Raw genomic sequence first — 22,740 nt, forward strand, 5'->3', positions numbered from 1 at the left:
CAAAAAAACGTCATTCTGATGTTTTGATTGTTTTTTTCTCGTTACGCCATTTACCCATTGGATTGTTTTCATATTTTGATAGATTAGACATTTCAGAAAGCAGCGATACCAAATGTGAATTTTTTTTTGTTTTATTTTCATTGGGCAAAAAGGGGTGATTTGAATTTGTGTTTTTTTATTCTTAGAATATTTTTTAAAACTTTTTTTTTTTACTGACTTCAATAGTTCTCTTAGTAAAACTGAAGCTGTGATCATCCGATCGCCTGTGTTACACATAACAGTGATTCAGCACTGAGATTCACAATGACAGGCACATGGTCTTCTGCAGACCCTTGGCTCTCTTGATAACCCATCGACACCTCACGATCACGTGACAGTGGCGCCAATGGACGGGACTTGTGACGCGCTTCCGGCCGGTGCATGTTGAATGCCGCTATCAGTGATTGACTGCGGCACTTAGCTGCTGAACAGTCGCGGGGGATCTCGGCTGTTAGCACGCAGCACTTGAATGTTGATTAAATCAGCCATCAAGTGCGGAGAAAGTTGCGGACTCAGCGTCAGAGCCCGCAACAAAGGCGGAGACACATCCTTTGATGCACTTATATGTCAAAGTCCCTTAAGGGGTTAAAGTATAAACCGCTTACTTTTCCTGTGAGATGCAGCAAATTGCACAAAGTCCTTTGCCAGTCACAGATCCACTGTGGAGCACTTATATCACGGTAGCAGTAGTAGAGAAGAACTTCTCCTGGCTCACTGGGAAAAAAAGAACCGAATAAGTAGCATTTTGGGCTGTAATTAATAAATACGCCTCAAACGTTAGAGGAACATCCAGCAAACCCAGTAACAGTGAATATGTTGTGAGAATTGTAATAGTTTAGATTGCCAAAGTTAGAAATATTTTTTACTTTTAGGTAATGACTCTTTTAGGTAGTGACATCTTATTTTCTTTCACAGCCAACTACCCTAAACACATATGCTGTTTGAATAGGAGGAATAAGATGCACTTTAGAAACACCTTGATTTCCCAGGGATACAGAGAATCAGACAGATACATCTAACTGTTCTCCTACTGTGTTAATAATAATCGTATTTCTATAGCGCCAACATACTTTGCAGCACTTTACAATTAAGTGGGGGACATGAACAAACAATAAAGACATCACAAAGTAACACATAGTTCAACAGTTACAGGAGAAGTGAGGGTCCTGCTCACAAGCTACAATCTATAACGAAATAGGAAGGCACATTAGGTAAAAAGTGCTTGTCATGTATGGTCCAGCTACTGTTATAATAAATCAGCAGCCAGTAACTGTCATATAACAGTTAACAACTATTTTTGGATGCATGGAGGGTGTGATTCCAAGTAAAAATTAGACAGATGGAAAAGAAAAGAGTTACATTAGTGAATTGAGGCGATAGGCCTGTCTAAAGAAATATTTTTAAAGCATGCTTAAAAATGTTGGGGCTAGGATTGGTATCATATTGTGCATTACAGAAAACTGGTGCAGCACAAGAGAATACAGCAGAAACAGCTGGTACTCACCCTCCTGGGGTCCAGCATTTTCACTACTGCAATGATTTGTATTTACAGGCTTGGAGCTGATGTCTAATCAACAGCGCTGCAGCCCATCACTTGGCTCAGAGGTTCATGCCATCTACATTGGCAGAGATATTGAAACCATGGGTTGCTTGCAGAGGTGATGTGAGCACCGCTGCACCCTGTAAACAATTACCAAAGGAGCGGCATTGGAGTAGGGGAAGGTGAGCACCAGCTAAGTTTGTTATTTTATAATTCTGTTAGTCCTCAGACAACCCCTTTAATACAAATCAAGTCATATAGACTGGTGAACCCACTGACGACACCCATGTAAACATTTAAAAAAACAAAAAACATTTGTTTAGTCTTGTTTTACCTTGTTAGCTCTTCTGTACTGTAACATTTCATATCTGGTAGCCAGTCAGAAAGGTTATGATTGCTCCAGGACAATTCAGTTGAGGCATCAGTGTTCTTATCGGAGTAGTCAGTACATGGTAAGATGGTAGTAGGGGCTGTTGTAATCTCTTCTAGAATGTTTTGAGCATCTTGGAAAACTTCAGTTGCATGTTGTGCCGCTACATGTTTATGAACAGTTCTCAGGTCTCCAAACTCCTGTCCACAGCACCTCCAAGTCATAAAACCATCATGACCAGTCTGAGTTGATGCATTTGTTGATTGTAGGTCTTTAACAAAAAGAGCAAATGCCTGTAGATGACATGTAGGCTTACTCAAGTCAGTCTTTTTTTTTTTCTAGACACGATTGGGAAAACTTTATTGTATTACTTCTGTATTTCCAAAATGAGAAGACATATAATTGGATATGACATCACTTTATGATCGCTAGTGGTCCGAAGTTTCGGATCCCAATGATCATGCACAGAGAAGCTCCCAGCCCCACACATTCACCTCAATGGAGACAGTCTGCAGCACAATGTCAAAAAACTCCACACGCACGTAGAGCAACGGATTCCGGCATTCTTTGGACTAGGGCCCCAGGAGGTAACTGTAGTTTCTGTCCAAGTGAGATTCATCAAAACATCGGATCACACGCAGACCAATGGCATTCAATTAGGCAGCGCACGTCTGATTTTTTCCGCAGGCCAAGTGGTCTACGGGAAAAAAAAAATTAAAGTCGCAGCATGCACAATTTGCCTCCGATAATAGGATAACACTTGCCCGTTCATGTTTATGGGACCGTGGAAAACTTCAGATCACACTCAGATGACCGAGTGTCTCCGCAAGATAAATTGACATGCTGCGGTTTGGAAAGAGACATTCCATGTCCGTCTCCGCAGGGAAGCTGGAGGCGTCTCAGTACACATAGTGGAGATGGGATTTCTTCAAATCCCATCCAATATGCTGTAACATCTGGCCGCTGCGGATGTACACAACATCCAACCAGCAGCGCTTACTGACCGTGGGAACATACCCTTGACAGAAGCATCTAAGACGTTAAATTGATGTGATCGGAACTAGCTCCGATTGCAGCAGTTACTCTTGGCACCTGCGCTCTATGGAGCAGGCTACGCTCCTGTCACCAAGGGGCTTAAGATAAGATGGTATGTAAATCCAGCTCATATTTTTAAAACATCCATCACATTTTTAATTTCTGTTTACTTTTAATGTCACAGCTTTAGGAAATCAGCTCCAGTGTCTACATTTTAGGCTATGTACACATGCAGCGCCCCAGGGTCCTGGTCGTTGCAGTAATCTAATTCTCCTCTAGGGGAGAGTGGTGTTACATTTGGAGGCAAAGAAGGATAACTGCATTCAGGTATCACAAACATGCAACACATTTCACACTCCAGGCCACCAGGGGGAGCTCTTGCTCCTATTTATTAGGTCACTCCCCACATTGGTAAAACTGGTTGCCTGTAGGGAAAGTTAGTCAGTTGCTGGCTGAGCTCCGCTCAGTTAGTTGGTCCCTGGCAGGGGTGGGATCCTGTCAGAGAGCAAAAGAGAAGGACATGGAGATGTGCATGCCCTCAGAGCTGCAGCTCCCAGAAAGAGACATTGAAGGCAGAACTGTATTGCAGCGAGCGTGCAAAGAAGTCGTAGCAAAGGAGTGGATATCAGAAGGGGACCAGCCCTACACAGGCTGCCTCCTTCTGAGGCGCAGAATCCCGGTAGCTGGAACACCAAGGGAGTAATGATTTTATGCCTTGCTCCAGAGACCGGCAGGACAGCTAATTTCATGTTACCTGTCCGCCCTACACCCAGGAGGCACGGTGGCACCCCCCTTGGAGGCTGGGGCATGATAGAGTCCCTATAAACCGCCTCAAGCCACCAGTCATACGCGTTTGTCCTATCCTATCCGGGGGACAGAGAGAGAGAGACATAACATCTACCACAGTTGTGAGGACGTTATGAGCTTAGCAGTAAGGGACTACAACACTGCAGAGCTAGAGGAAGGCTACTGATTTGGACAAGGAGACTCTGGACTTGCCTCCAAACTGGCCGGACTCTGTTTGCCCTGTGATCTGGTGCTCTGGACTGTGGATGCTGAAGTCTTCAGTAAAGGTAAAGAGACTGCAACCTTGCGTCCTCGTTCTTCACTGCGCCTCTCACCATCCTATCATCTACACACTGGGAAGCCCTGGGGATATACTTCACCTGTGGGAAGGTATACCATCTAGCTGCCATAACATCACCCCAGCGGACCCCTTAAAGCAGCGTCAGTCACCCTGACCGAATACCACAGGTGGCGTCACGAACACAAACTCTATCCCTTTAACGACCTTTCCCTTTTACACGGACGTCCCAGGGCCACGGACCAGGTCAGCCACCGTGACATCCCCCTGTGAACCGAATGACCCGGTACCGAGTATCCCACGGCCCCATGGGGGCGATCCACACACGTTGCAGAATTGCTGTGGAAATTTCCACGGCAATTCTGCAACTCCCTGCCACGGGAAATACGCATGCAGAATTGCCATGCATATTCCCGCTAAATACTAGCGTTTTACAAGCGTTTTTAGCGTGCAAAATGCTAGCGTTTTCCAAGTGATCTGTAGCATCGCTTGGAAAACTGAATGACAGGTTGGTCACACTTGTCAAACATAGTGTTTGACAAGTGTGACCAACTTTTTACTATTGATGCTGCCTATGCAGCATCAATATAAAAAGATATAATGTTAAAAATAATAATAATAATAATAATAAAATAAAATCAAGATATTCTCGCCTTCCAGCGTCCCTCACAGGGTTCCCGATGCTCCCGGCAGCTCCCGTTCCCAGTAATGCCTCGTGACAATGACCCCAGATGATGTAGCGGTCTTGCGAGACTGCTACGTCATCACAGGTCATTGTCGCAAGGCATTGCTGGGAACGGGAGCATCGCGAAGAGCGGGAACGCTGTGGACGACGGAAGGTGAGAATATCACGATTTTTTCTTTTCTTTTTTTAACAGGTATATGGTTCCCAGGGCCTGGAGGAGAGTTTCCTCTCCTCAACACCCGGGTACCATCCGCACATGGGCATAGCAGCCCCATGCGGGAAGTAAGCGGATCAATGCATTCCTGTGTGCGGAATCCCAACGATTCCGCACAAAGAATGAACATGCTGCATTTTTTTCCGGAATCTGATTCCGCTGCGGGAAAAAAAACCAGCATGTGCACAAAAAATGTGGAATGCATTAAAAATGATGGGGTGCTTATGTAAGCGTTTTTTTTGGTGGAAATCGGCCGAAAAAACGCCAAAAACCACTAACAATTCTGAACGTGTGCACATAGCCTTAGACTAGTCAGTTTCCTTTTTTCCCACCTATGACAAGGGGAAACACAATGTGACCTCAGCAAGATGACAGCAGCAAGAAGGAACAGCATGGAGCAGTGGCCAAGTACAGAAGTCAGCCACTGCAGACACAATGGGGGAGAGGTACAGAGGATGCTGGTCCCCTATTTGATAGACAGCTGAGGGTCCTGGCTGGTCCCCATTTGATAGACAGCTGAGGGTCCCGGCTGATCCCATTTCACAGACAGCTGAGGGTCCCGGCTGATCCCATTTCACAGACAGCTGAGGGTCCCGGCTGATCCCATTTCACAGACAGCTGAGGGTCCCGGCTGATCCCATTTCACAGACAGCTGAGGGTCCCGGCTGATCCCCATTTGATAGACAGCTGAGGGTCCCGGCTGATCCCCATTTGATAGACAGCTGAGGGTCCTGGCTGATCCCCATTTGATAGACAGCTGAGGGTCCCGGCTGATCCCATTTCACAGACAGCTGAGGGTCCCGGCTGATCCCCATTTGATAGACAGCTGAGGGTCCCTGCTGATCCCATGTCACAGACAGCTGAGGGTCCCGGCTGATCCCATTTCATAGACAGCTGAGGGTCCCGGCTGATCCCATGTCATAGACAGCTGAGGGTCCCAGCTGATCCCATTTCATAGACAGCTGAGGGTCCCGGCTGATCCCATTTCATAGACAACTGAGGGTCCCAGCAGTCAAGAACTGATCTAACATTTACCATTGCTGTAAATATTGTGAACATCAGGAGCTGCCCCATGAAAGTAACAGAAAAATCCCAAAGTCAATGCAATTACATATATTAGGAGGACTTACCAGTCTTATGCAATCACGTACCTTCTTTTTTGCATACATGTACTTCTTTCTTGCCGCCACATGTAGACCTGCTTTTAAGGTGCTCTGTGGTGTGGGTGCAATACACCCAGTGAAGGCTACATCAGGGAAGCCCAGGTCCCAGGAGTGCAGCTGACATGAGAGCTCTGCTCCATTGCAGCAGGAAGACAGGGACATGTTCTTGGTGAATAGAAAAGGCTCTTCTTAAGGCACCGACACCTCTGCGGACAGAGAATGCTTCGCTTGGTAAATAAAAAAACAGTATTTACAAATAGAAAAGCTCATTTAGGATGTGCTGAGGATCTCACTGTGCCACACTACAAGTTTGAAACAGTTTCCCCTGTAGTGGTAAAGTTGCCAGCACTACAGACACAAGGCTGGCCCTGGGTGCTACCACAGCATTAGTGCCAGCCTCATGCCTACCCTGCCTGCACAAAACTGTGAATGAAGCAGCTGCTGAGGAAAGCATGCCATTGCCCTCCCCCCAGGAAGGCCTGCACTTAGGGATCGGCTGCAATGTACATGTCTTCTCCACCCCCAGCCTGGCTCTGCTGCTGATCTGGGGCTTGTGCTTCCTTGCCCAACACCACATCCCAGCAGCCAGGAGGAGAAAAGGAGCTCTGACTCTTTAACCCCTTGGAGACCAGGCCTTTTTTTTGTTTAGTTCACACATCATAACATTTCTAAAAGGGGTTGTCTGCTCCCATAACAAAAGCCTTCAGTCACTCTACATCATCTGGCAGTCTCATCTCAATTGGAATACCGGGAAATCGTGACAGCGTGCACACCGCACAATGTCACGATTCGGCAATCACAGACTTTAATCTTGAGCTTGGACAACCCTTTAATTGCTTATCAGGCCCTGCTATGCTGGGCACAATGTTTTTCTTTTTCGCACGTAATGGATATTTTAGTAATTTATGATATTTCATAGATGGATCATTACAGATGATGTTAGGTCACACCAAGCATCCAGATATACAGTATATAGGACTATGGTCCTTCAATGGACTCCATGCCATCAACACATCTACACTATGGGTATAGAGCGCCCCTTTAGGGTATGTGCACACGCTGCGGATTTTGCTGCGGATCCGCAGCGGATTTGACGCTGCGGATCCGCAGCAGTTTTCCCAAAGTTTACAGTAATAATAATATATAATAATAATTTTTATTTATATAGCGCCAACATATTCCGCAGCGCTTTACAACTTATAGAGGGGACTTGTACAGACAATAGACATTACAGCATAACAGAAATCACAGTTCAAAATAGATACCAGGAGGAATGAGGGCCCTGCTCGCAAGCTTACAAACTATGAGGAAAAGGGGAGACACGAGAGGTGGATGGTAACAATTGCTTTAGTTATTTGGACCAGCCATAGTGTAAGGCTCGGGTGTTCATGTAAAGCTGCATGAACCAGTTAACTGCCTAAGTATGTAGCAGTACAGACACAGAGTGACATTAACTGCATAAAGTGTATGAGAACACGATGCAAGGAACCTGATTATGTGTTTTGTTTTTTTTTTCTATTTTTAATAGGCAACACAGGGATAGTTAGGTTAATGCGTTGAGGCGGTAGGCTAGTCTGAACAAATGCGTTTTTAGGGCACGCTTAAAACTGTGGGGATTGGGGATTAATCGTATTAACCTAGGTAGTGCATTCCAAAGAATCGGCGCAGCACGTGTAAAGTCTTGGAGACGGGAGTGGGAGGTTCTGATTATTGAGGATGCTAACCGGAGGTCATTAGTGGAGCGGAGGGCACGGGTAGGGTGGTAGACTGAGACCAGAGAGGAGATGTAGGGTGGTGCTGAGCCATGGAGTGCTTTGTGGATGAGGGTAGTAGTTTTGTACTGGATTCTGGAGTGGATGGGTAGCCAGTGTAATGACTGACACAAGGTAGAGGCATCGGTGTAACGGTTGGTGAGGAATATGATCCTGGCAGCAGCATTCAGGACAGATTGGAGCGGGGAGAGTTTGGTAAGAGGGAGGCCGATTAGTAGAGAGTTACAATAGTCCAGACGGGAATGAATAAGAGAAACAGTAAGAGTTTTTGCAGAGTCGAAAGTAAGAAAAGGACGAATTCTAGAAATGTTTTTGAGATGCAAATAAGAAGAGCGAGCCAGTGATCGAATGTGGTACAGTACCATGTAAACCTATGGGAAAAAAAAACGCTGTGCACATGCTGCGGAAAAATCCGCGCGGAAACGCAGCGGATTATTTTCCGCAGCATGTCAATTCTTTGTGCGGATTCCGCAGCGGTGTTCAACCAGCACCAATAGGAAAGTGCAGTTGAAAACCCGCAGAGGAATCTGCAGAAGAAACCGCGAGAAAAAAAGCAGTGAAAAATCCGCAGCAGAATCAGCAACGTGTGCACATACCCTTAATTAGAACAGAGCGGGATCACCTTCCCCTTCTTTGTCTTGTCAATGTAAGCTGAGATCAGTTTTGATTGCACCACACAAGTGGTTAAGTAAACTTTATTCAAATGGTTAGAGGGAGGGGGCTTCCCAAAATTTTTGAGCTGGCAACTTCGTATGGGCAGCCACAACGCAAGAAAATCTACCATCAATGTTTAATGAACCAAAAGTTAACTTATGGCTCGTGGAAAGCCCATATTTACCAAGGAACATGCAATTTGTAAAGTTCACTAGCTCATTTTTCCAAACATGTATGTTGTCATTACTTGGAAGATGTCAGTAGACGTTGGAGAAGCTGCAGACGTCGGTTCCCGGGGGAGAGTTTGCAAAAAGACATAATTGGGTCTTCTGACAAAAAAAGGATGTCCTACGTTTATTATCAATGGCTGAATTTCCTAGCTTCGCTTATAGAGAAGTGCAAGTTTGGTATGTTCATTGGCAGAAGGCTGTTGACACATGGTTTCACGTTTCCGGCCCAAAACCAATGTACAAGATGTTCAGCCAGCTTTGAAACAAGAGCTCTTCAGAAAGATATAGACCAACAGAGGTCGTGAACCCTAAGGAACCTGAGGCTGTGTCAGTTGCCAGTACCATTACCACTTGAGCAACCAACTGTGCCTTACATGTGCCTATCAAGAAGGACCCGGAAGAAAAAGGAGTCGACCACTACTACTGCAGAGAAAGCCTGTGTGTTGTGACTGTCCCACCGCCGTGACACATGACACCTGATTATCGGGAGCGCTCCAGGTATCCGGGTTCCCGCTGCAGCTGTTCGGTAAGCTCTATTAGCGAGCCAAATGAGAGATCCGACAATATTCGCTCATGTCTACCCATAACGTTCTCAATTTTCAGGATATGGGGCTGTATGAGGACTTATTTTTTGCACCCTGAGCTGTTGTTTTTATTGATATAATTTTGGGGTGGATAAGATGCTTTTATTGCCTTTTATTGCAATGTTACGGCGACGAAAAATATGTAGTTTTGGCATTTCGATTTCTTTTCTCGTTACACTGTTTACCGATCTGATTACTTTGCTTTATATTTTGATTGACTCGACTTTTACAAATGCAGCGATACCAAATATGTGTATTTTTAACCCCTTCACCACCTTGGGATTTTGAGGTTTAGTTTTTTGCTCCCCTTCTTCCCAGAGCCATAACTTTCGAATTTTTCCATCACTATGGCCATGTAAGGGTTTGTTTTTTTACAGAACAAGTTGTACTTTTGAACGACACCATTGGTTGTACGATATAGTGTACTGGAAAACAGGGAAAAAATTCCAAGTGCAATCAATGGAATGTTCACTAAATGGTAAAACTGATCTGCCATTATGATTCTCCAGGTCATTATGAGTTTGCAGATACCAAACATATATTATTTTAATATTTTTAAAAACTTTTTTTTTTTTTACACGGAGACTTGAAGCTGCTATCTTCAGCCCTGTTATGCGTAGCAGAAATGATCATCTGCTATGGACGCCGGCCATGGAGCGGCGCTCATAGCAGATCGGCAATGACAATGCTGATCTGTCAGATAATGACAGCGACATTTAACATGTTAACAGCCATGGGTGGATCGTGTTTCCACCTGTGGCTGTTAGGCTGCCGTCACACTATCAGTATTTGGTCAGTATTTTACATCAGTGTTTGTAAGCCAAAACCAGGAGTGGAACAAACAAAGGAAAAGTATAATAGAAACATATGCACCACTTCTGCATTTATCACCCACTCCTGGTTTTGGCTTACAAATACTGAGGGAAAATACTGACCAAATACTGCTAGTGTGACGGCAGCCTTAGGCTACTTTCACACTAGCGTCGGCCCGACGCATACTGTGCAAGCGCCGCACAACGGGGGCAGCGGATGCAGTTTTTCCACGCATCCGCTGCCCCATTGTGAGGTGCGGGGAGGTGGAGTTCCGGCTGCGCAGGCGCGGTCAGAAATGGCGGACCGTCGGCAAAAAAAACACGTTACATGTAACGTTTTTTGCTGCCGGCAGTCCACCACAACACGACGCAACCGTTGCACGACGGTTGCGATGTGTGTCAATACGTCGCAATGCGTGGCTAATGTTAGTCTATGGGGAAAAAACGCATCCTGCAGACGACTTTGCAGGATGCGTTTTTTCGCCAAAACGACGCATTGCGACGTATGCAAAAAAACGCTAGTGTGAAAGTAGCCTTAGGGGCACAAGTCAACTGATCAAATCAACTGTCATGTGCTGGAAAAGAATGCGGGCTCATCGCTGGAGTCCGCATCAAGGAAGGAGAGGCGACCTATAACGTATAGGTATGTCATAAGTCGTAAAGTGGCAAAAGGTGATGATTTGAACGTGTTTTTTATTTTCTTCATATTTTTAAACATTTAAAAAAAAACAACACTTTTACAGTATTTTAATAGTACTTGAAGCTGCAATGGTGTGCTCGCCTATACATATCAGTGCATCAGTATTGCTATTGTGGTAGATCGGCTCACTCGGCTGCACACGGAGGTAGTCAGTGGAACAATGCGTCTTTAAGGCCAGTTTCACACGTCAGTGGCTCCGGTACGTGAGGAAACTGTCACCTCTGACACTGACACACGTAGACACATTAAAATCAATGTGTCTCTGCACATGTCAGCGTGTTTTCACGGACCGTGTGTCCGTGTGCAAAACACGGAGACATGTCAGTTTTCGTGGGAGCGCACGGATTACACGGACCCACTAAAGTCAAAGGGTCCGTGTAAAACACGTACCGCACACGGATGCTGTCCGTGTGCAGTCCGTGTGCCGTGCAGGAGACAGCGCTACAGTAAGTGCTGTCCCCCCAACGTGGTGCTGAAGCCGCCATTCATATCTTCTCTCCAGCAGCGTTCGCTGGAGAGAAGATATGAAAAATCCTTTTTTTTTTTTCGTGTTTAAAATAAAGATCCCTGTCCCCTCCCACCCCCCACCCCCTGTGTGCCCGCCCGCTGTTACTAAAATACTCACCCGGCTCCCTCGCTGCATCCTCTCCTCGCGGCACCTTCTCCTGTATAAGCGGTCACGTGGTGCCGCCCATTAAAGTCATGAATATGCGGCCCCACCCCTATGGGAGGTGGAGCCGCATATTCATGACTGTAATAGGCGGCACCACGTGACCGCTCATACAGGAGAAGCCGGCGGAGAGGAGAGGATGCAGCGAGAGAGCCGGGTGAGTATTTCAGTAACAGCGGGCGGGCGCACAGGGGGTGGTGGGGGACATGGATCTTTATTTTAAACACGAAAAAAAAAAAAAAAAAAAAAGGATTTTTCATATCTTCTCTCCAGCGAACGCTGCTGGAGAGAAGATATGAATGGCGGCTTCAGCACCAGATTCAGGGGACAGCGCATATCTCTAGCGCTGTCTCCTGCACGCTCCGTGTGGTACCCAGTCGGCACACGTGTGCCGCACGTGTGCCACACGGATGGCCTACGTGAGCTCACGGACACACGGACACGGATAACTCCGGTACCGATTTTTCCGGTACCGGAATTATCTGGACGTGTGAGACTGGCCTAAGGGTGCACTTGGTTTATTTAGTACAGCATAAACCAAGGTTTTAAGCACAAATACAGGGTGGAGCGCGGTAATTTGCTGATTTGGGAATGAAATAAAAAAATTATGATCATTAGAAAAATGTATTTTATATTTTAATTATACTGAACAGTAATGGAATTTTTAAATTACATGGTTTTAAATAGTGTATCTGGCAAATGTCGACCTTCGCTATCCACACACTGCTGCATACGTTTTCTGAAGTTTTCATGAACTCTAACAAGCATGTCCACTGGTATTCTGCCAATTTCAGCTTCAATATTGTTCCTTAGGTCTTCCAAGGTGTTGGCACGGTTGATATACACCTTAGACTTCAGGTAACCCCAAAGGAAAAAATTGCATGGGGCTAAATCTGGTGAGCGTGCTGGCCAGTTCACATCTCCCCTCAAAGAGATAAGCCGTCCAGGAAACATTTGCCTCAAACAATTCATGGTAACCCTCGCTGTGTGTGCAGTGGCACCATCCTGTTGGAACCATGTATCCTCTAGTTCCATTGCCTCAAGAGCCGGCTGAAAATAATCCTGTATCATAGACAAGTACCGTTCGGAGTTCACAGTTATGGCACGACCGTTATCCTGAAAAAAGTAAAGACCAATGATGCCTACTCGTGATATGGCGCACCACACAGTGACGCGGTCCGAATGCAGAGGTCTCTCGTGAACTTCTCTGGGGTTTGTTTCACTCCAGTAACGCATATTTTGTTTGTTTACACACCCACTGAGGTGAAAATGTGCCTCATCAGAAAAAAACACAATTGCGTCACGGGGTATCGTTGCTAACATGTCTTCACAAGAGGTCCGCCGTGTCAAATAGTCCCGTGCTGACAATTGTTGGACCACGCACATTTTATACGGGTGAAAATTCAGTTCATCATGAAGAATCCGGTGGAGAGAACGTCTTGAAATGCCAAGAGCAAATGATTGCTTCCGAGCAGAGCGTTTCGGAGATTGCAGTACTGCTGCTCTAACTCTCTCGATGTTTTGTGGTGTTGTAATCCTTCTCTCAGGTCCCCTTCGTACACATGACACATTCCCTGCTGTTCTGAATGCATTCACCCAATTTACAATTGATTGCCGTCCAGGAACACGTCCGCGTGGAGGAACAGCGAATTGTAAACGAAAAGCACGCTGCACTGCAATGATCGAGTGGGCATTTGAAAAATACGCTTCAACACAAAATGACCTCTCCTCACGTGTCCACTGCATGATGGCAACTGAAAGGCGGAGGAATACAAATCTCCCATCAGCCACTGTAAGCCACACCCACTCTCCCCTCTCTTCGACCGACAGTGCCGCCACAGCATGCAGTGCAAAAAAGCAAATTACCGCGCTCCACCCTGTATAAACACGGCCCTCTTGGCAAAACAAAACGGAAGCACTTTGTGCAGTCCTTGCACTAGTGGGGGGTCAACCCACTCTGGGTTAACAATGTCCTTTCATGAGCACTATGTGCATAAATACTGTCCTGGAGTCTTCCTCCCCAGGCCCTCAACAGCCCAGGCTAACCCTGGAGTTCAGCTATTTAAGGCCAGACGATGTGACTCGCTATCATGTGACTGATCACATGATCCTGATATCACACAGGACCTGTAAGGACTCTTCATGTAGAAATACGGTGGACCCCATCCCACCCTCTCTATGGAGGTTGACTAAAACCAGCCCATAACATAACTCTCATTACATACTCTCAACACATAGTGTGCTGGAGGAAACTATTCTGGTTTTACACCACTGACGCCATGATGCGCAGTAACATGTATCTCCCCTCCATTACTTCACCAGTGACTCTGTCACATATTCCCCCCTCTGCCCAAAGCCGGTGGTTTTGGCACCTTCACTGGCTAAGCAGTAGGTCTGGACAGGGCATCTGCATTCCCAAGCAGCCTCCCTGGCCTGTGCTCAACATGGAAAGTGAAGTCCTGGAGCGCCAGAAACCACCTATTTACCTGGGCATTCTTCCCCTTCGGATTAATACCATAAGTATTGTATACCGACAGCACTCTAGGACTGATGCCGACAGCACTCTAGGACGGATGACAGCAGCACTCTAGGACGGATACCGACAGCACTCTAGGACGGATGAGGGCAGCACTCTAGGACAGATGCCGGCAGCACTCTAGGACGGATGAGGGCAGCACTCTAGGATGGATGCGGGCAGCACTCTAGGACGGATGAGGGCAGCACTCTAGGACGGATGAGGGCAGCACTCTAGGACAGATGCCGGCAGCACTCTAGGACGGATGAGGGCAGCACTCTAGGATGGATGCGGGCAGCACTCTAGGACGGATGAGGGCAGCACTCTAGGACGGATGAGGGCAGCACTCTAGGACAGATGCTGGCAGCACTCTAGGATGGATGCCGGCAGCACTCTAGGACTGATGCCGACAGCACTCTAGGACGGATGACAGCAGCACTCTAGGACGGATACCGACAGCACTCTAGGATGGATGCCGGCAGCAAACTAGGACGGATGCCGACAGCACTCTAGGACGGATGAGGGCAGCATTCTAGGATGGATGACGGCAGCACTCTAAGACGGATGAGGGCAGCACTCTAAGATGGATGAGGGCAGCACTCTAGGACTGATGCCGGCAGCACTCTAGGACGGATGAGGGCAGCACTCTAGGACGGATGAGGGCAGCACTCTAGGACGGATGAGGGCAGCACTCTAGGACGGATGAGGGCAGCACTCTAGGATGGATGCGGGCAGCACTCTAGGATGGATGCGGGCAGCATTCTAGGACGGATGCCGGCAGCACTCTAGGACGGATGCCGGCAGCACTCTAGGATGGATGCCGGCAGCACTCTAGGACGGATGCCGGCAGCACTCTAGGACGGATGCCGGCAGCACTCTAGGACGGATGCCGGCAGCACTCTAGGACGGATGCGGGCAGCACTCTAGGACGGATGAGGGCAGCACTCTAGGACGGATACCGACAGCACTCTAGGATGGATGCCGGCAGCAAACTAGGACGGATGCCGACAGCACTCTAGGACGGATGAGGGCAGCACTCTAGGACGGATGACGGCAGCACTCTAAGACGGATGAAAGCAGCACTCTAGGACAGATGCCGGCAGCACTCTAAGATGGATGAGGGCAGCACTCTAGGACAGATGCCGGCAGCACTCTAGGACGCATGAGGGCAGCACTCTAGGATGGATGCGGGCAGCACTCTAGGACGGATGAGGGCAGCATTCTAGGACAGATGCCGGCAGCACTCTAGGACGGATGCGGGCAGCACTCTAGGACGGATGCGGGCAGCACTCTAGGACGGATGCGGGCAGCACTCTAGGACGGATGCGGGCAGCACTCTAGGACAGATGAGGGCAGCACTCTAGGACGGATGAGGGCAGCACTCTAGGACGGATGAGGTCAGCACTCTAGGACCGATGCCGGCAGCACTCTAGGACGGATGAGGGCAGCACTCTAGGACGGATGCTGGCAGCACTCTAGGACGGATGCTGGCACTCTAGGACGGATGCCGGCAGCACTCTAGGACGGATGCCGGCAGCACTCTAGGACGGATGAGGGCAGCACTCTAGGACGGATGCTGGCAGCACTCTAGGACGGATGCCGGCAGCACTCTAGGACGGATGCCGGCAGCACTCTAGGACGGATGCCGGCAGCACTCTAGGACGGATGCCGGCAGCACTCTAGGACGGATGCCGGCAGCACTCTAGGACGGATGCCGGCAGCACTCTAGGACGGATGAGGTCAGCACTCTAGGACAGATGCCGGCAGCACTCTAGGACGGATGAGGGCAGCACTCTAGGACAGATGCTGGAAGCACTCTAGGACGGATGAGGGCAGCACTCTAGGACGGATGCGGGCAGCACTCTAGGACGGATGAAGGCAGCACTCTAGGACGGATGAGGGCAGCACTCTAGGACGGATGAGGGCAGCACTCTAGGACGGATGAGGGCAGCACTCTAGGACGGATGAGGGCAGCACTCTAGGACGGATGCTGGCAGCACTCTAGGACGGATGCTGGCACTCTAGGACGGATGCCGGCAGCACTCTAGGACGGATGCCGGCAGCACTCTAGGACGGATGAGGGCAGCACTCTAGGACGGATGCTGGCAGCACTCTAGGACGGATGCTGGCAGCACTCTAGGACGGATGCTGGCAGCACTCTAGGACGGATGCTGGCAGCACTCTAGGACGTTTGAGGGCAGCACTCTAGGACGGATGCCGGCAGCACTCTAGGACGGATGAGGGCAGCACTCTAGGACGGATGCGGGCAGCACTCTAGGACGGATGAGGGCAGCACTCTAGGACGGATGCCGGCAGCACTCTAGGACGGATGCCGGCAGCACTCTAGGACGGATGAGGGCAGCACTCTAGGACGGATGAGGGCAGCACTCTAGGACGGATGAGGGCAGCACTCTAGGACGGATGAGGGCAGCACTCTAGGACGGATGCAGGCAGCACTCTAGGACGGATGCCGGCAGCACTCTAGGACGGATGCCGGCAGCACTCTAGGACGGATGCCGGCAGCACTCTAGGACGGATGCCGGCAGCACTCTAGGACGGATGCCGGCAGCACTCTAGGACGGATGCCGGCAGCACTCTAGGACGGATGCCGGCAGCACTCTAGGACGGATGAGGGCAGCACTCTAGGACTGATTCTATAAGTAGTCTACACCAAAAGCATGCTAGGAATGCGATAACAAGTCTTATGGTAGAATTCCTGGATTGTTTTGCTACAGAGCACTGGTGTATCAGTACTACACTACTTGGTGGTCTCACGTATACCATGCTATATGGCGAGCCACTAAAGGCTGCTTATGAATGTAGCAACCACAACCAATACTGTGTACAGCTGACAGAACGCAGCCTGCCAGAGAGGTTACGTTGCTGCCTCAGTTCAGCACTTTGCCTACACTCCCTCAGTCACCAGCCCTCCCGGAAGCGCAAGCACTCACACACCATAGACCTCACATGTGCAGGCAGGAGCGTCTCTCAGTGCGGCTACTCTCGTGGAGAACCGGAAGCTGCTCTAGCCCGGCCTTCAGCATTTCTGCGTTTCTCTATGGTGTTAGAAAAGTACGTTTCAAAGCTGCCCAGCCAATCATAGAGCGAGTGTCGCTACAAGCCTCGCGAGATTTGCGCTCCATTGGCGAGTGCTCGGCAGCTCTCCTGAACGCTCCGTAGTGTGTGAGAGAAACATACAGCAGCGGCCATGTCCCGGAGAAGGCACAGCGACGAGAATGACGGTGAGAGCTGGTGACCCAGGCGAGGGTTTGGGGCGGGAGCTACAAGGCTCTGTGTGTCCGGGAATAGTGCCCACCTTTCTCCATTGATGCCGTGGTACTACAAGTGTCAGCACGTCCTGTTTTCTGCTTGATATTGCTGTGTTGTGTACGGTCCTCTCCTATCTGTGCTCCTCAGCGGTGCTGTATGTACCCTCCTCTCCTGTCTGTGCTCCTCAGCGGTGCTGTATGTACCCTCTCCTGTCTGTGCTCCTCAGCGGTGCTGTATGTACCCTCCTCTCCTGTCTGTGCTCCTCAGCGGTGCTGTATGTACCCTCCTCTCCTGTCTGTGCTCCTCAGCGGTGCTGTATGTACCCTCCTCTCCTGTCTGTGCTCCTCAGCGGTGCTGTATGTACCCTCCTCTCCTGTCTGTGCTCCTCAGCGGTGCTGTATGTACCCTCCTCTCCTGTCTGTGCTCCTCAGCGGTGCTGTATGTACCCTCCTCTCCTGTCTGTGCTCCTCAGCGGTGCTGTATGTACCCTCCTCTCCTGTCTGTGCTCCTCAGCGGTGCTGTATGTACCCTCCTCTCCTGTCTGCGCTCCTCAGCGGTGCTGTATGTACCCTCCTCTCCTGTCTGCGCTCCTCAGCGGTGCTGTATGTACCCTCCTCTCCTGTCTGCGCTCCTCAGCGGTGCTGTATGTACCCTCCTCTCCTGTCTGCGCTCCTCAGCGGTGCTGTATGTACCCTCCTCTCCTGTCTGCGCTCCTCAGCGGTGCTGTATGGTCTGCTCCTGTATGCGTTCCTCAGCGGTGCGGTATCTACTGTGATGAGAAGTTCATGTCACTCGATTTCTAGAGTGGCACACAACCATGCCTATTAACAAAGCAATAATTGCGTTATATAAAAGGAATAAAGCTTTAATGAGGTGGCCTGAAACTAATATTTTATTTTAATTCTAAAAATGCCAATCTATTCAATATCCTAATCTAATCTTTTGTAATATACTATAATTAAGAAGTCTGTTGTTCCCTCACTATGCTATCTGCTTTTTTTTTTTTTTTTTTTTTTTTTTCCCCCTTTTTACTACTTCATTTTTGACACTTTGTTTTAGATTCCCAATGATTGCTGGGCTTGTCACATGAGCCTTCATTAGGGTCAGAAATACTTGTCACTCATGTAGCGCTTCCTGTCTTGGCAGTGGACACTGCAGACTCTCCCACAGCGTGCCTTCCCACAGATCTCCTCTATCCAGATGACTGTTTAAGGTCAGATATTGACCGAAACGTCTTTTAATTTTCTGGAATTTCTTCACTCAATAAATAAGTTATTGAATACACTGATGCAATGACCCATGCTACAGGTAGGGGGCTCTGCATATTCTCAGAATACGCACAGAGGCGTATTGAGGCCATGGGAATGCATGGCAGTTGCAGGCATATCTATGATGGTGAGACAACGTCTGGTATTTGTCGCAGAGGAGTTCCTCTGCTCTGTAAGCTGATAATGTTGCTCTGGGACCTGTAGTCCTACGACTCTTGTGTTTGTGTAGCTTTAAAAAGAGGCTTACAGGGTTAGTCGGAGAGCTGGGCGGGTCTGACTAACCACACACACCTCCCACCTATGTTACAGGTACATGATGTGACAATGGTGTGGTCACAGGTGAGAGTGTATGGACCTGATGGGCCTTCCAGGACCTTACACAGGGACCAATGTGCTGGAGGTGCTAACTTCCTAAAGAGTACATGGTGAGGCTTTGGACCTGGTGGCCTGTGTGTTGGACAGTTCCAAGTGGGGGCGGACGTCCTGAACAGCACACAGACCATGTTTGCAGAGTCAGTGATGGCACTGCATTTGGGGGAGCTACCGGCTGTCTGAGGATCTGGACTGTTAGGGAATGCACTGGTCACAGGGACAGTGATTCCAGTTCGGCAGCTTCCCCAGGAGAGAGGACTGACAGGAGGTCAATGTGTGGAGCAGGAGCCCCAGGAAGGTAACTCCAGCAAGGGGGTTATAACGGCAGAGAAGTATCTGCTATTGCAACACTGTCGGTGGTTATTCCGTTGATGCCTGTAATGAACTGTATGAATGTAACCGCAGCTGAAATGGACTATGTCGGTCCTGTGATGTTCAAATGCCCTACCGTGGTTTATGGAGGTATAATAAACCAGGCACGGACTTTAGTTAAAGAAAATACATTCTTGGTGTGTTATATCGCCGTTAAGCGGGTATTCCCCAACCCGTTAGTGACAGCGGCATCACAACACCTATGAGCGCCAAGTATTTCTACATCGCAGCTGACGGATTTGGTTATCCTACTTGTGCACCACCAGAATTCCAGAAGTGCTGTGCTTTCCTAATTACTTCATTAGAGGCAGAGGCTGCAGTCGATGACACAGCCCCTCCCTGAAACCAGTGTCATCAGTGACGTGTGTTTCAGCGTTTGGGCTAGTCCTTGGTCTACTGAGCTTGTCAGTTGTCAATTCCGACGTGTGCGCGGTAGATTCCAATAACACAGTATGCACAGTGACCATGCTCTCCCTCATCGGTTCTGATCAGAAATTGAATTGTAAGAGGGCAGTGTCCGGCATTCTGAAAAAGCAGAGAACACCGCCACAGCCGTAAGCGACTGTCACAGGCTGTTGACATTATGTAAATTGCTGCATTTTTGTCTTAAGTGTATAATTTAAATTAAAAAAAAAAAAAAAAAGCCTAATATGTTGACTCTTACAGGAGGGCAACCTCATAAGAGGCGGAAAACTTCTGAACCACTTGATATAGAAGATCGCCTGGAATCGCTGATATTTCGAGTTGGGGAGAAGGTAAACACTTCTTGACAACTGCAACTATTCCGGAGCTCCTTTTGTCAGTGTTGTGCTGTTCCTGTGACGCTTCTTGAATAAATAGTTAAACCCATACTCAATTCTTCTTGTCAAAAAAGGGTCTCCCACACTGTGTGACTTTGGCAGGAATGATTATCCTGTGTCAGACTAGTTAGTAAATACATACATTTCTAGGAGAAGTAACAAGAAAAGCAGAGGTTAAAAGAAATATTTATAATATATTGCTGCTTGTTGATGTGAATCTTCCCAGTTGGTTTCAATATTTTTCACACTGTAAATATACTCTGGTGAACAGTAAACACCATTACTACCTTTTTACCCTTGCTTTTTTTTAGAACAAATGCTCCAATTTCACTAGATATTTAAGTATTCATCATACCAAGCAAATAAATCGTCGATTTTGAAAGTAATGTAACCTCTTAAGATAGATAGCCCTCATCCTATTGTAGCATGAGCTGTGACTAAATACTAACTAAATAGTTATATCTAACATAATTATAAACTGGAATGTGTTAGCAACCATGTAACTGGATTTGACCTGAAATGTCATATGCCATATATTATTATTTATTTATTTTTTTATTTTTTTAACTTCAGAGTACGTCCTCACTGGAAAGCAACCTGGAAGGTCTGGCTGGTGTCCTGGAGGCTGACTTGCCGAACTACAAAAGCAAAATCTTAAGAATTCTTTGTGCCGTGTGAGTATATATGTATGTCCTTAATCTCTTGTACATTCCTAAAGTGTACCTCCGTCTTCCAAAAGTACACACCTTATATTAATCCTAAAACTTTTTTTTTTTTTTTCTTAAAACTCGTACGTCATAAGTCAGTATTGTTAAACTGCTAACTTGTATGTCTGCACTATATGCACAGAATGGCTTGGCCTAATATGACTTCTGTTTATAAAATACAGTGCGCGCCATCTGCCTTTGAAGATGACTGTTTACACTACACTAGTGGGCCTGCTTAATGCAAGAAACTACAATTTTGGTGGAGAATTCGTAGAAGCCATGATCCGTCATCTGAAAGAAACCATAAAGTCCAATGCCTATATGGAGGCCATATATCTAGTAAGTTTTGTTGCCTTAACCTTTTCAAACATTCTGGTGTATATGTATGTCATGTGAAATGTTGTTTACTGCACCATGCTGTCAGTGACACTAGCTGACTGGCTGCTGGAGCTCCTTCTTCACTGACTTGATTTAGAGGGCTGGAGATGCGGCAGAAACTTACTCCTGTGAGCCCCTGCTGTTCCATCTGTATACCAATAATTGACTTGTGCTTCCTCCCCTGGTCAGGAGCTTTGGTATATGCCCACCATGAGCAGGAGCAGCTCTGCATGGTTGGACACAGCAAATAACAGTACATAGAAGGGAAACATTTGTAAGATTGTCGGCACAGTAAAATATATATATATATATATATATATATATATATATATAATTATTTTCAATTGTGGAGATAATTATTCTAAGGCCGGCATCACACTTAACATATTAAAAATCGGTCCTATTCTCTCGGCCGAGAGTCGCTGGAGTGTTTTCCATATGGTCATCCGTGTGTAATCTGTTTGCAATGCAATGATGAAATGCGAGGAAATCGATGTATCCGTATGCAATGCGATTTTAACATGAGCTTTTACATACAGCAGTTCTCTGTCATTTACACATGGTTTTAAAACAAAATATTCTTCAGCACGTACGTATTTATATTGCACAGAAAAATAGAAGAAAAGCCGGTAATTCATCTGCCGGCTTCTGTAAAATGGACAAAAAACTGACTGGCACATCCAAAAGACAAAAAAAAAAAACACTGACTGGCACATCAGACTAGTGAGAATAGGTGCATACCAGGAGCAGCTACCTCCCATATACAATAGAGTGCAACCTTTTTTTGTATATTGTATATGGAGGTAGCTCCTCCTGGTATGCACCTATTCTCGCTAGTCTGATGTACCAGTCAGTGTTTTATGTTTGTTTTTTTTTTGTTGTTTTATTTTTTGTCTTTTGTATGCTAGCTTACTGACCAAGCACTCCACCCTCCTGTGGTGATTTTAATTACAGCAGGTCCCGATTTTACCCATAAAAGCAGACATTTGCTGACAGGTGTCCACATTCGTCCAGGAATTCAGTCATCAGCCTTAGGCTGGAGTCGCACACAATGTGTTTAAAAAAAAAAAAATTGGTCCGTTATACACAGCAGTGATACACAGAAATGTTCATGTACAGTGATCTGTAGGTGTTAAATTAAAGGATGAATTCACGGAAAAAACTGGTGTGGGCTCCCGTGCAATTTTCTGTGCCAGAGATGGAAAGCCAGTGACTGAGGGCAGATATTAATAGCCCAGAGAGGGACCATGGTTATTTGCCCCCCCCCCCCCCTTAAAAAAAATATCTGTCCCCAGAAAAGGTATGCTTAGCCTCGCTTCCCATTGCCCTGTAGCATTGGCATCTGGGGTAATAAGGGGTTAATGCCCCCAACCCCCCCCGTGCATAGCGCTCGTCCGTATTACGGTCTAGTGTAACTCCGGCCTTGGAGAGGTATTCACACAGGTCAGGGGCCCATCAGACTGAGACCACCTTGACGATGGCTGTTGGGCACATAATATTTGGCCA

At 47.5% G+C, this 22,740-nt stretch overlaps 2 protein-coding genes across 3 annotated transcripts in view; one reads left to right on the forward strand and one right to left on the reverse strand.

Moving 5' to 3' along the window:
• The window catches only part of TSTD2 (thiosulfate sulfurtransferase like domain containing 2), a 44,860-nt gene extending 27,704 nt beyond the window's left edge, over positions 1-17,156 (reverse strand). Inside the window, exons 1-4 of one of the 2 annotated variants that reach the window (XM_077250726.1) lie at positions 17,023-17,156; positions 6,119-6,336; positions 1,914-2,242; positions 645-753 (exon numbers count right to left, since the gene is read on the reverse strand). In XM_077250726.1, the coding sequence (XP_077106841.1) occupies positions 645-753; positions 1,914-2,242; positions 6,119-6,292 (612 nt within the window). In that variant the 5' untranslated portion in view covers positions 6,293-6,336; positions 17,023-17,156. The remainder of the gene's footprint in view (positions 1-644; positions 754-1,913; positions 2,243-6,118; positions 6,337-17,022) is intronic. The other variant, XM_077250735.1, reaches the window with a different exon arrangement.
• NCBP1 (nuclear cap binding protein subunit 1) overlaps positions 17,019-22,740 on the forward strand; it is a 92,697-nt gene continuing 86,975 nt past the window's right edge. The window contains exons 1-4 of the mRNA XM_077250716.1: positions 17,019-17,309; positions 20,016-20,104; positions 20,723-20,823; positions 21,039-21,195. Coding sequence (XP_077106831.1) covers positions 17,276-17,309; positions 20,016-20,104; positions 20,723-20,823; positions 21,039-21,195 — 381 coding nt within the window. The 5' untranslated portion in view covers positions 17,019-17,275. The remainder of the gene's footprint in view (positions 17,310-20,015; positions 20,105-20,722; positions 20,824-21,038; positions 21,196-22,740) is intronic.

Source organism: Ranitomeya variabilis, chromosome 1 (genome assembly GCF_051348905.1).
Source record: "Ranitomeya variabilis isolate aRanVar5 chromosome 1, aRanVar5.hap1, whole genome shotgun sequence".
Taxonomy (NCBI): domain Eukaryota; kingdom Metazoa; phylum Chordata; class Amphibia; order Anura; family Dendrobatidae; genus Ranitomeya; species Ranitomeya variabilis.